The 13,932-nt window shown below is 37.3% G+C and overlaps 2 protein-coding genes across 9 annotated transcripts; one reads left to right on the top strand and one right to left on the bottom strand.

Moving 5' to 3' along the window:
• The first annotated feature begins 267 nt into the window (after positions 1-267).
• LOC118489201 (U4/U6 small nuclear ribonucleoprotein PRP4-like protein) lies at positions 268-4,777 on the top strand. The gene is made up of 6 exons (XM_035986898.1): positions 268-408; positions 647-1,469; positions 2,386-2,839; positions 3,623-3,820; positions 3,928-4,009; positions 4,377-4,777. Exons 2-6 carry the CDS (start codon positions 658-660, stop codon positions 4,469-4,471), a joined length of 1,641 nt encoding a protein of 546 aa, XP_035842791.1. The 5' UTR covers positions 268-408; positions 647-657; the 3' UTR covers positions 4,472-4,777.
• A 2,199-nt stretch (positions 4,778-6,976) lies between these two features.
• Positions 6,977-13,421, bottom strand: LOC118489200 (RNA pseudouridine synthase 3, mitochondrial-like). 8 transcript variants are annotated; one of them, XM_035986893.1, is made up of 13 exons: positions 13,170-13,421; positions 11,229-11,286; positions 11,097-11,134; positions 10,927-11,009; positions 10,356-10,676; positions 10,227-10,283; positions 9,486-9,644; positions 9,298-9,345; positions 9,125-9,205; positions 8,404-8,520; positions 8,225-8,317; positions 7,994-8,152; positions 6,977-7,364 (listed from the first exon to the last, which is right to left on the bottom strand). In XM_035986893.1, exons 5-13 carry the CDS (start codon positions 10,659-10,661, stop codon positions 7,014-7,016), a joined length of 1,371 nt encoding a protein of 456 aa, XP_035842786.1. In that variant the 5' UTR covers positions 10,662-10,676; positions 10,927-11,009; positions 11,097-11,134; positions 11,229-11,286; positions 13,170-13,421; the 3' UTR covers positions 6,977-7,013. The 8 variants fall into 8 exon arrangements, with proteins under 8 accessions (XP_035842786.1, XP_035842787.1, XP_035842789.1 ...); XM_035986894.1 differs by having other exon boundaries at positions 11,097-11,121; XM_035986896.1 differs by lacking the exon at positions 13,170-13,421 and adding an exon at positions 12,116-12,487.
• Positions 13,422-13,932: the final 511 nt, after the last annotated feature.

The raw sequence follows: 13,932 nt of genomic DNA, 5'->3' as shown, positions 1-13,932 counted from the left end.
TTTCAAGATTCACAAGGTTTCAAGTATCATAATAGTCAAGTTTCACATAGTATAAGGACTAGAATTGACAAAAGATAAAAGTTCAGGGACGCAAGGCGTTACACTAAAACCGCACCTGGATCGGCTTAAAACATGCTTCGATCGTGTGCCTGCGGGCGACCTAAGCTACGACGATCGAGTGGAGATCGCCAAAATCAAGTATAGGCATGACGGTAACCCAAAATTTCGTTGGGTTCCCTTTGTAATGTAATCATAATCATAATTTAGCCCAGTCTTAACACTCCAACCATCCAAGCCCATCTTTTTCACCTCCACATTTTACCAGAGAACCATCTTATTCACCTTCACCGTTTTAAGAAAACGCATTGCAATCGCCAGTTTTGAACTCTACGAACCCTAAACCCAACGGTAAGCAGTTCTCTCTTCAATTTCAATGTCTATGTATGTGAGCTTTTAGATAACTGTCTGTTCTATTTCTATAATCAACTGAAATCTGTGTAATTAAACTCTTGTTTAGCTCGAATTCATGTGTTTCATTTTTGTTTTCATCAAAGTATGCAGATTTTGAGTTTGTTCTAAAACCTAATTTCACTTATTATAAACGTATATATTGTACAAATTACTAACACTCTTTGTTTGGATGCAGTATTATTAACAATGGAGATTGACGAAAAAGAAAACCCTAACCCTAACCCTAACTCTAATTCCACCACTCCACCACCGGCTCAAATTGCACCAATTGAACCACCAATTCCACTAATTCCGCCCCCAATCGCCCCAATTCCCCGTCCACTCGCCCCCATTCCGTCAGTCCGTCCACCAAATGGCGAAACCGCAAAGAAAACCACCGAAGACGCCGCTTCAGATGAAGACGGCGACGATTCAGGCCCGGAGTACGAGGTTTCAGAAGAGAGCAGGTTGTTCAGAGAGAAAAAGGAGAAAGCGAAACAGGATTTCTTAATGAAGCAACGCGCTGCGGCATTAGCGGTTCCGACGAACGACAAGGCGGTGAGGTCTCGGCTGAGGCGGTTAGGGGAACCGGTGACATTGTTCGGTGAGAGGGAGATGGAGAGAAGAGATAGGTTGAGGATGATTATGGCGAAGTTGGATTCGGAAGGGCGGTTGGATACGCTGATGAAGGTTTTGGAGGAGGAAGAAGCGGCGGTGAATGTGGAGGATGGAGGGGGGGAAGATGAAGGGGAGATGGTTGAGTATCCGTTTTATACGGAGGGGTCAACTGCGTTGTTGAAAGCACGGTTTGAGATTGCGAAGGAGTCGGTGGTGAAGGCTGCGGTGAGGTTGGGAAGGGCTAGGAGGAAGAGGGATGATCCGGATGAAGATGTGGATGCGGAGATTAATTGGGCGTTGGATGGTGCGAAGAGCTTTGCGTTGGATTGTAGTGAGATTGGGGATGTGAGACCGCTTGCAGGGTGCTCGTTTTCGTGTGATGGCAAGTTTCTTGCTACATGGTATGTGTCTTTTACTTATCAAACATATGCATGTATTAGATACAATTGTTTTACGTGTTCTTGGTTATTTTAAAGATCCCACATTAGTTTATAAACTTAATTAAGACTTATGTTATTTGTATTATTTGTAAATTAGGATGATTAGTATTTCATTATGTGCATTAAACAACACAACGGTTGAAACAATCGCCGTTGATGGCGCTGGTTAACTCTCATGACGGTTGATCCCGCCAAAACTTAAACCGTTTCTATGTCGATGCATATAAGGTGATCTTCCTGCAACTTTGGAGATTACCAAGATATTGTTATTCAATATCCAAATTGCTATTTGATCTCAATCGCAGTGTGTTACTTGTGTTTTCATGTTTGTTCTTGATATCCAATAATCTTAGGATCTAAATTTAGTCTAAGTGGTGTGATTATATCTTAGCTTGAGTTTGGAAATTGCCTTGTGAGTTAGCGCGAGTGGTGTGACTATATCTCCGGTTAATCATGGTTTTTATATATCTTGTAGGTGTGCCCTTTTAGCATTACCTTGACCACAATAGTTCTTACCATACTGGTAGGAAATTATGACAAGTTGTATTTTGTTTCCGCCCTTTGAAGCCAGTTTTAAGGAATGAAACCAATATATTGTTATGCTCTTCTTTTGAAAACATAATTTGAGGTTCTGAGCACATGAAGCATTTTTTTAACTTGTGATTAATATCATTTCCCTTTTACCTCTATTTCTTGATTTTGTTCATGGACTCCAGCTTAATCAAACGCCTGTGGCTAAATCAACTTATCATTTAATTGATGTTAATCAAATGTCTTTAGCTTATGCTGTTTATGCTTACATTAATTGAATATGAATCTTCAGCTATGGATCATACAACTGCGTTTCATTTGTGCTTTTTTGTTGACTCTTGTTCAGTTCTTTAACTGGAGTTGCTAAAATATGGAGCATGCCAGGAGTAAACAGTGTGTCCTCACTAAAGGGGCACGCTGAACGAGCAACCGATGTTAAATTTTCTCCGACAAATGACCAAGTCGCCACTGCTTCTGCTGACCGGACTGCAAAATTATGGAACACAGAAGGAACTCTGTTAAATACATACACGGGTCATTTGGACCGGCTAGCTCGTGTGGCGTTCCATCCATCAGGGAAATATTTAGGTACAACTAGCTTTGATAAGACCTGGAGATTATGGGATACAGAGACTGGTGACGAGTTACTTCTTCAAGAAGGTCATAGCCGAAGTGTGTATGGTTTGGCTTTTCACCCTGATGGCTCGCTAGTCGCGTCATGCGGGCTTGATGCACTTGCTCGTGTGTGGGACTTACGGTCAGGGAGAAGCATTCTTGCCTTAGAAGGTCATGTGAAGCCGGTGAGACCTGTTGTCTCTTTATTTTGTTATTCCTGCTGGTTTGTGTTGACACACCAACACTTTCTTTTGCCTCTTTTCGACTTTTTTTAGTTTATAGTAATCGGACTCATTATGATTTCAATTTTTGTTTAAATATGTTAAAGTTAGCCTGTGTGACCCTTTGGCCTAGGGGTGTGCATGGTTCAGTTTGGTTTTAGGCTAAAACCGAAACCGAAATGTTCGGTTTTTGGTTTTGAAAACCTTTCGGTTTATTTCGGTTTTAGCAATGGTTCGGCTCGGTTTTTCGGTTTTTGGAACAAATTACGTAAGATTCAAAAATAAAAAGTATAATCCAAGATTTAAGAATCTTTCTTAGATGTTAAATTTAAGTTGATACATTTAACTTTTTTAAGACATTTTCTTTTATAATTCCCTGAAAATCAACTCATTTTTTGTTAAATTTTGTTATTTCTTGTAGGCAATGGATAAATTGTTTCAAAGATAAATAAACATGTTAATGTTCTTATTATAAATACTTCACATTTAAGAATATATTTAATAATTTCTAAATCAATATACAACAAACATTAAAAAAAAATGTTTTTTAGGTTATTTAGTTTGGTTCATTTTTTTCGGTTTTTTGTGCGGTTCAGTTTTTTTTCGGTTTTCTGCTCACCCCTACTTTGGCCTGTTCTCCTTCTAGCTACTTTTTTAAACTTTTTAATGAATAAGTTGAACTTCACTTTTTTTCCTTTTATCGTTTTCCGAAGTGAACTGAATATTTGTTCTAAATTACCTTTTCAGGTTCTGGGTATCAGTTTCTCGCCAAATGGGTATCATTTAGCAACAGGAGGTGAAGATAACACTTGTAGAATTTGGGATTTGAGGAAGAAGAGATCACTGTACACAATCCCTGCACATGCAAATCTTATTTCTGATATTAAGTTTGAGCCTCAAGAGGGATACTTTTTGGTAACCGCTTCTTATGATATGACTGCTAAGGTAACCCCACAAAAAAAGCTATAAATCTTCTAGTTGTTGAATCTTTTTTGACAATATTAAGGTACCCGTAGTTGTTTTATTGTATTTATATTCTATTTATGTCTCAGATCTGGTCATCCAGAGATTTTAAACCTGTCAAAGTCCTTTCCGGTCACGAAGCTAAAGTTACATCTGTTGATGTAGCTGCAGGTAAAACGTTTGCTGAATTTCTTTTTTTTTTTTTTATATAATTTGCTCAGGATATGGCAATTTTGAGTCATTTTATTTTGAACGGGTTAATTCTTGTTTTCTTGTAAGAGCTTAAACGGGTACTTGGGTAGAATGGATTGAAACGATCTAATGCATAAAATCTTCTAAAATCATTATATTTGGTGAATAATATAATGTTTGTAATCATGTTAAACACTATTTGTTTGTGGAAAAATCTGAAAATTTTATGTAACCTCTGTTTTGGGTCAGCCCGACCCGATCCATAACAAACTTTACAACCTGAGCAGTCGACCCGGCTGTTTTGCTACCTTAAGAACTGAGTGTGTTGTTTTTATCGGTTTTGCAGATGGGCAAAGTATTGCGACTGTTTCTCATGACAGGACAATTAAACTATGGTCTAGCAAAAATGCTGAAAAGGATAAGGCAATGGATGTTGACTGAATTTCTTCAGGCAAATTGTATACGAGGTAAAGTCTGTGACGTTTTCGCCTGCAAGAGGGGTGTTTGGATCTTTGATCTTTGGTGATGTGATTTTATAAAGTTATGTAGGAGACATGCAACATTTTCTTAATTGCAAACAAATTTTGTAGCCCTGGTTGCAACTCTATTCGAATGTAGCAAATATGTGGTATTCAGTGTACATTTCCAAAAAAGCTAGTCAGTGATTAGAAGAAAAGTTAAGAGCTTGTTATTGTTCATGGTTTTGCTTTTTGTTTAATCTTGTTGATGATACAGTTTTTTGATTTACCAACTTATTGTTATGGTTTTAATCATATTCGGGGACGATGCATCTAAGCTGGTGTTGGGTTTAAGGTTATTGGCCAAGTAGTCACAGCATACATCTGATATAATTATTGTTACATTTATGATTTTGTTGCCAACTAATTTTTTAACCCCATACATCCATCACAAATCAGACCGGAATCCCAACTTCATCACAAGTCGGGCAAAGCTTGCACCTTCGGAATTCCAAACCGAGCTGAAGAATTCAGTGCTGGAGGAAGTACCAGCAGAGCCCGAGCAAGTGGAGGAAGGAACGGTCTGATTTGGATGGGTTTCTCTGGGGAGAAACAACAAATTTAACGTGTCTTATCGAAAGGTAGAGAAGAACACAAAAGAAGAGGAAAATTCAATTCATTCGATACCCAATTGATTACAACTAACTCCTATATGAAGCTAACTAACAAACACCTGACCCCACCTAACTATGGAACAATTACATCTAGCCTCCTTTACTTATTTTGACCCGTAACAGTGAATATAACAAGTTTTATATTGATCTTGTAGCAGGTGGGTATGAAAACTAAGAAAGTCGGGTATATTCAGCCTAACCCTTTAAAAATTATTGTTGTGTGTCCGTTTTAAGTTCTCAACCCCTTATCCGCAAAAGAAACACAACAAACAAATGTTTTTTTTTTTTCAATTCAAAATGTGGTCAAATTTCCTTCCAATCATCAGGCAAATTACATAAGGATAGCAGGTAGACGAGCAACAAACTGCACCGCCATCCCTTTCTGAATAGAAAACCCTAATCTACTAAAAACAAAGCCTCGCCCCTGAGAGGTCGAAAAGTTGTTGTGGACCACACGCTGAACTCTAGACAAAAACCAAACTGCCTCTGGCGCCAAGGAGCCGAACATGTCAAACGCCAGGGGAACAAAGGCATGCTGATTATCCTCACAAGCTTTCGCGTGCTTTTCCACCTTCTTCGACTCTGCTTTCAGTACCGCTTGCCCCGCCACAAACCCATTTTCCTGGAACCCGCCACAAATGTTGGTAAAACTAAAATTATTTTCAAATAATTAATTATACATAATTGTTCACCGTATACACATTTTGTTAGCCAAATCCACTTAAACACAACCAAAAATGTGCTTATGCCTTGAATACAATTTAAGTGTGTAGAGCATTTGTCTTCGACCGTCTGGCATTCGCTTCTGGCTCGGGAAGAGGAGGTCAATTGGGTGGAGTTTGTTTGGTTCTCTCAATGTATCCCAAGACATACGTTCCATATGTGGCTTATCATGCGTCGGAAACTCTTGACACAGGACAAGATCTTACAGTGGGATAGCTCGAGAAGGAGGAACATGAATATGATGTGCTGTTTGCTGTGCTTTGAGAATATTGATTCACATGAACACCTATTCTTTGAGTGTAAATTTTCGGCTCAAGTATGGTGTTTGATCAGGGATAAGGGGGGCATGGCGAATGTCGATCCTAAGTGGAATTATATTATTGCTTGGCTTCTCGATCGGGCTCGGTCAAAGTTGGCAATTAATTATGTTGGAAGACTTCTGGTGGCTGCCGCTGCTTATATCATCTGGCAGGAACGGAATGCTCGAATTTTCAAGAATCATGCGAGACCTCCGGATGTCATATGCGCTAAGATTCTTCAAACAGTTCGGTACAAGTTGATGGGTGTTAAGTTCAAGAACACAGAGTGAGGCGGCTTTTGGGAGAGTGGGATATTCATGGTGGATGCGTTGAGGATGATGGAGGCTGATTTGTTTGATTAGTTTGTTTTTCGTTTTCTAGATGATAGTCTAGTGGTTTGTTTTGTTTGATTTGTGTTTCCGGGTTCGGTTGTTTTTGCTTTCTTGGGGTTTGTCCCTTGAAAGAACTAGTATGGATTCTCCATGCTACTTGTTTTTTATTTGTGTGAATATATAGAATCACCGGGGTAACCCTTTACCCAAAAAAAAAAAATCTAAGTGTGTAATTCTCACACTTCTAATTAGAAGTGTTTATGTATTTGCATTCAACTTGTTTAACATCATCAACCCATTAATTGTGTCTTGTTTAATGTTTAAAGAGACGCAAATGTTTGTAAAACTACTATACCATTACACAATGATATGTAACCAAACGACACGATATGACGCAAACACTTTTGTTAAATACATTTAAGTTACTATAATTATCATCAACGCATCTGGCAAGTCAATATGCATCATCTAAAACTAATTATAAACAAAAGTCAAAGTCAAACCAAGTAAGAAGACATTAGATTCCAACTAATCTTCATGTGGGTAGGCATTGGTGCCACAATTCTAAGAACATCTGGCTTGGAACTTGTTGCTTTGTTAACCTTAAGATGTTTGGCAACATTAGGAACTACAAGCTCCCTACAATGTAGATGCAACAAAGGTACTTTTGACACCACGCTTCCTTTCTGAACATCCAATCCGTCTGGCCTTCTCATCTTGTACGCTTCACCGGTTACTGGATCGTAATCAGCCCTTGGCATTTGCTTCCATCGGCTGTGAACAAACCAACCGTACTTGTAGTCCCCCACGATCGGTGTACCAAGAGCTTCAGCACAGTGTACCCGAATCTAGGGGCAAAACGTAAAAATATGTCATTGATGATTCGTGTTTGATATTTTACTAATCTACAGCCCGTTTCATCACCTCGTTATTTGATTTTTATTACTCAATATCACATGATAATTTCGAAACGAGTAAAATGCCATTTTCGTCCCTGAGGTTTGGCGACTTTCGTCCAAAGGTTTGTTTTTCCGCATCTGGATCCAAAAGATTTGAAATCTTGCCATTTTCATCTAGCTTGTTAACTCCATCCATTTTTTCTCCGTTAAGTCAGAGATATTTCCGTCTTTTTTGCTAACTTAAAGGGCAATTCGGTCTTTTTCAGGGGTATTCGGTCTTTTACATAAAGTGAAAAAGACTGAATTGCCCTTTAAGTTAGCAAAAAAGACGAAAATACCCTTTACTTAACAGAGAAAAATGGATGGAGTTAACAAGCCGGATGAAAATGGCAAGATTTCAAACCTTTTGGATCCGGATGCGGAAAAACAAACCTTTGGACGAAAGTTGCAAAACTGGCCAAACCTCAATGACGAAAATGGCATTTTACTCTTTCGAAACGCACATCGAACCACACCTTAAACAAGAGATTAATAAACCGAAATCATGACCATATAAAGAGTGGCAACATGGTTCATACCTGATGCTTATGATTAGTAAGTGGGCGCAACTCAATCCAAGAACAACCACTAATTGTAGGACCGAGCACTCGATATTCAGTAACAGCCTCTTGAGAAGCTTCTAAACCATAGCCATAAGCCAACATCACCCTCTCAGCTTTACCGCCATTGAGCACAACCTGTATAAATCGCCTCGCGCTTCAGGCACACTTTTCAAAACCAAGATAAAGATGCATGAGAGAGACAATAACCTTTGTGAGAGGGGCACGAATTAAGCCCTCGTTTTCTTTTGGAGTACCTATGACGAGTGCCCAGTACCGTTGATAACATGCATCATTCCCTGCCTAAAGTTGTGATTACGGATAGCATTAGCATGATGAACTGATAAATTATACGACAACGATTATCATAAATGTGGGTCAATGTATACCTTAAATGAAGATTTTGTTCTGTTGATGTCACTAAACAACCAATGGAGATGAGATATGCTCTCTTTTGATCTGCCCATTAGTGTAATCCCACTGCTTTCTCTATCAAGACGATGGACCTAAACCGCGGTCACATATTGAGAATAAGAACTAAGAAGATGAGAAATTTGGGTAATGGGTCAAAACGGGTTTGAGTCAAAAGTCAAAACATGTCATTTTTAAGTACAGGTTGACCCACCAACATATTTGTCCTTTTCTTTTAGAAATCATATATAGATTATAAATATGTACTAAATGTGTTTACAAAAATTAAATTACGTAATATAACAATCTAATTCTTTAATAATGTAATAATACACCTTAGGCAACTATAGACCCGTTTCCTTTACAGATTATATTTTTTACTTTACAAAGTGCAAACAACAGGGACCATCTATGTACTTTTGGAAAGCTAGGGACCAAATCCAAAATTTTGGTAAACCACAGGGACCATCCGTGTACTTTACTTAAAATATAAATAATTTACAACATATGTTTACAAAATTTAAAACTTAAAAATTAAAATAACAATCATAATTCTTTAATAATGAAATAATACACTTACACACCTTAGGCGACTATAGACCCGTTTCCTTTACAACTTTTCTTTTACTTAACACATTTGGCCCAAAATCCTTTAATTAGAAAGAGCAATATAGCAGTAAGCGATTAAAGAAAGATTACCAGTTTAGGGCCCTCGTCATAATCATAACATAATGCTGCAGCTGCCAGTCCATCCATGCTGTTATGAACAGGCAGATTCCCCTAAAACATCGATAAATATTAATAATTTAAGAAAAATAGCAGTAAAAACAACCTAAAAGGGAGGGAAAAAAAGTTTGACCTAAGAACCCAACCTTGACTGGCACCTTTGGTGGCTTGTTCAGAACGAGTAAAGCAGGGTCCTAAAGTTTCAGAATAAAATGATCAACAAATTATACGTCTAACATAATAAACTACAATAAACTGCAACAGACATTAGAAAATCGAAAAACCTAATATTATATGCAGATAACATGACAGGTGTTAAGGGATAAAGATGTACCTTATAAATGACAAGCCTTTGCAAATATTTGATTTCGTCTGCATTTGGACATAGGGTTGCACTTGGTATGGTATCAAATCTCTTGGAGATTCTAGATTCAGCAACCGATACAGGAACATAAATTCTAGAGCCCGTCTTCATGATCTCGTTGTGTTTAATCTGTATGTAATTACGTATTATTAAATCAAACCAAATTAAATTAACAAGCACATACTACATAGACTCGATAGCATACACCAAAGGTATATGTTATACAGCAGATTTTACGGGAAAATCACGAAAATGACCATTGACCAAGCCAATTCGCGAAAATGAACATATGAGGCGTCTAGGTTAGACGCTACCGTACCATGGGTTTCCATGTAGCGTCTAAGCCTAGACGGTTCGTATTTTTCTCTTTCCACCACGATTTTAAATGGACATAACTTTTTCATACGATAGTATTTTTTTTTTTAAATTACACCAAATTAAAGATAGTAAAATTCTCTCTAATTTGGTGCAAACTTTTTAAAAAAAAAATATTAACGTATGAAAATGTTATGCCCGTTTAAAAATCGTGGTGGAAAAGAAAAAAAAGGAAGCGTCTAGGCTTAGACGCTACACGGAAACCCATGGTACTGTAGCGTCTAACCTAGACACATCAGACGTTCATTTTCGCGAATTGGCTTGGTCAATGGTCATTTTCGTGATTTTCCCTAATTTTATACCCTCGTGTTCATTGGCATACTAAATGAGATCTACCTTTTTCGCAACTTTCGCCTGTCCTTGCTTCTCTGAATCATGAGACTCCATTTTCACCTGAACAAATATATAAATTTTTTTAATCAATTTGAGGGCTCGGAACATAGATCAAATGGAAAATGTACTCACGAGGCCCTTGTTAAAGTGCGATTGGATCACAGAACCGGCTACATCGGCAAAGTAGTACTTCATCCAGCTAATGGCAGTGATATGGGAATCAGGTGAAACATTCTTTCCGGGTAGAGGGTGAGGTGGGAATGGCGGCAAGGATAAGAGCTGACGTGGCTTGGGGCCTGCTTTAGGGTGGCCCAAATGAGTTATGTTGTTGGAAACTCGAATAACAGTTTCACCACAAGCAGGTGGTGGTGGAGACACTCTTGAAAAGTGTCTTATTGTAAAAGGCGTGCGTTGATGACGGGTGATTTTGAGCCACATTGTTGAACATGCTTACTAAATATAGAAGTAAAAGATGTAACATCAGCAATATTGATAAGAAATGCTTATAATTTTAGAAACTAATCTACATAAGAACCAGCAAGATGGTATTAATGCAGATATAGCATCATCTCTCTTACTCAGATAAAAACTGTCTTGTAGGATGAAAAATGATGTTTTTTGCAAACCCGGAAAACATATGTATTTGGATATATATATATATATTGAAGATCAAAAGTTGTGTCATTTGTTGTAAAATCCAAACCTTAAAACACGAAGAGCATACTAAAATCGATCTCTCTTCTTTTCCCAATGGTGGTCAACTTTATATGAGATTTCAAGTGCTGCCTGCAAGTGTCGCAATACTGTTTTAAATCAATGAGACTAAAACTCTGAAAGAAAGTAAATTTAATTATTAATATCAGTGATCTTCACCTCAACTATTTTTAATGATCAAACCCTGAAACACAAACCTAGAATTAAAGGAAATTCATATCTAAGTTGTTCTTTTCTTTCTTTATGTTTGTTCAAGTAAGTGTAATGTACAATGACACTGTAGGATCGTACCTCATTTGTTCTTAACCAGTAGTGCTGTAGACCTTAGATTCAAATAAACCAGCAAAATCTGCCAAAAATACCACAAGGATTTTTAAAGGGAATCAGTCACTAGTGGGTTCATACTTCATGGTTTGTATAAGTAACATTTGTAACTACAAGTATCAATAGTACTATAATATATGCAAAAAGCATCGGAATTTGTGACTTGAACTGCTCTTTTAGGCATCTTAAGTTGATGCACAAAAACTTAAAGTAAACCGTAAAATTCAACTAAAGTAGATGCGTTTGCATCCAAATTGTAGAGTCTTATCTGCAAAAAGATGAGACCTTTGTCATGACAAACTTGATTTCCCGGAAGCTAATTGATCATTAATACATGTTATACACCAGACAGCTAGTATGGAGTTTTATCATGTTCATGGCCGAAGCTTTTAAGGGGCGGGAAGGGGCGGCCGACCTCCCGATCTTTTCGGTCAATGTAGTTTTTGTATAGAAATTTTTTGGTATATACGTTTTCAGCCCCCCGGTTTTATAGAAATTTTTAGGTCCAGTGACTTCCGCCCCCGGTCGGAAATCTCAAGCTTCGCCGCTGATTGTGTTTGTGCTACATCATCCATGATCATGTTTAACCGTATACACATAGGCTCGAATCCAACTTCCACTAGTAAGATTGCATTGTAGAAATCCAAACAGGGAGTTACTAATGCAAATAATGGTGCTGGGCCTTTTTTACACGGATAAGCAATAAACTTCAGGTTGGCATTTCATCAAACAGTTGGTGTGCGTGAAACAGTATGTATTGAAACCATACGATTTCAACACCAAAAACGATGTGAGCTGAATCCCCAGCATTCATGATTTCCTAAATTAAAGATATTTCAGTGGTGGTTGGTTACCTGTTGAATACAGATGGAAGATTCTAATAATCTCTGATGAGGAGGAGTTTGAACAATGTCTGATTAAATTAAGTAGTTAATACGATGGGTCTCCAAATGTGCCAATTTAAGAACAACCACAGTGGCTGTGACGACGGTGGTGGTTGCGTGTATAGCCAGTGAAGTAGAAAGAGGGATAGAAAAAGAGAGAACTTGTGTTTTGTGTCTTGTGTTTGGGTGTAGCTTTTAATTTTTTCATATATTAGGCCAGGCGGGGTGGTCCGTGATGGCCACCCCATCACGCGTGAATTCATAACGAACACAGCCGCCTCCATACTCTATCACGAGTGATAGTTTAAGGGCATGTTTGGGTAAGCTTATTGAAACAACTTATTGACTTATTGGCTTCTTGGAAAAGTCAGGATTTTGTGACTTATTGACTTATTGGCTTTTCCCCCTCACATACACCCTCTTTGCCAAACATCATTTTAGAGCTTATGACTTTTCAAAAAGCCAATAAGTCAATAAGTTGTTTCAAAAAGCTTACCCAAACATGCCCTAACTCGTTGATAATATCACGCATCGAAGATTGTTGAATGTATGTGTATGACTTGTACATTGTGTATTAATACTTGTACATTGGAATCTCATCACTAATGATGACCACCGCCACTACAATTCTATCACTAGTGATAGAATAGTGGGTGATGACATGGCATGAGTTGATTGGATATTGAGAGTGAGACCACCCCTCCCCCCTTACAGCGTCAAGTTCAAATTTGATCATACTTTTTGATCAGGTGTTTTTAGTGAAGGGTACTAATATTAACACATGGCAAAAACTTATTACTGTCACACTCTGACTTTTGTGGAAGCATGATTTGATGTGACTTGCTTAATATCATTTCATCAAACAATAAACTTCAGGTTGGCTTCAAAGGCATTTCATCAAACAGTTGGTGTGCACGCCTAAGTTGAAACAGTATGTATTGAAACCATACGATTTCAACACCAAAAACAATGTGAGCTGAATCCCCAGCATTCATGATTTCCTAAATTAAAGATATTTGGTTACCTGTTGAATACAGATGGAAGATTGATGAGGAGGAGTTTGAACAATGTCTGATTTTGAGTATCTGGAGCATACCAACCTAACCTTGCACAGAATAATTTAGAATCAATTCCAAGTTAATACGATGGGTCTCCAAATGTGCCAATTTAGAACAACCACAGTGGCTGTGACGACGGTGGTGGTTGCGTGTATAGTCAGTGAAGCAGAAAGGGATAGAAAAAGAGAGAGATTGTGTTTGTCTTGTGTTTGGGTGTGGTTTTAACATTTTCTTTTCTTTATTTTATTTTTTTTTTTTTTAAACGGGGAACTTCTATATCTATACTATATAATAAAAGAAACATGTTTTAGGACACTTGTCATTCTCTCATTTAATTGATTAAAATTATTAATAATACTAATAATAATATTTAATCTAATCTAATATAAATAATAATCTATCTATACTATATAATAAAAGAAACCATTTAAGGAACATTTTTTATCATATTAGGCCATGTCTCTTGTGGATAATTATATACTAAATATTATTTAGTTTAATCTCTAATCATAAATAATAATATTAAATAATAATCTTCTTAATTTAGTGATTACCTATTTAACTAATATAAAAAGTACCAAATAGTTGCATCATCGTAAAAATGTATGAAATAGTCACATATCTATCATAACTTCAATGATTATCTGCAACTAATATAAATGTCTAAAATAATATTCGTTACCAAAATCTTATTATACAACAAGTAACCTATATTATATATTTAAATTC

This window comes from Helianthus annuus, chromosome 17 (genome assembly GCF_002127325.2).
Source record: "Helianthus annuus cultivar XRQ/B chromosome 17, HanXRQr2.0-SUNRISE, whole genome shotgun sequence".
NCBI classification, from domain to species: domain Eukaryota; kingdom Viridiplantae; phylum Streptophyta; class Magnoliopsida; order Asterales; family Asteraceae; genus Helianthus; species Helianthus annuus.
Note: the sequence above shows the minus strand (reverse complement) of the source record. Positions and strands in the feature narration are given on the sequence as shown.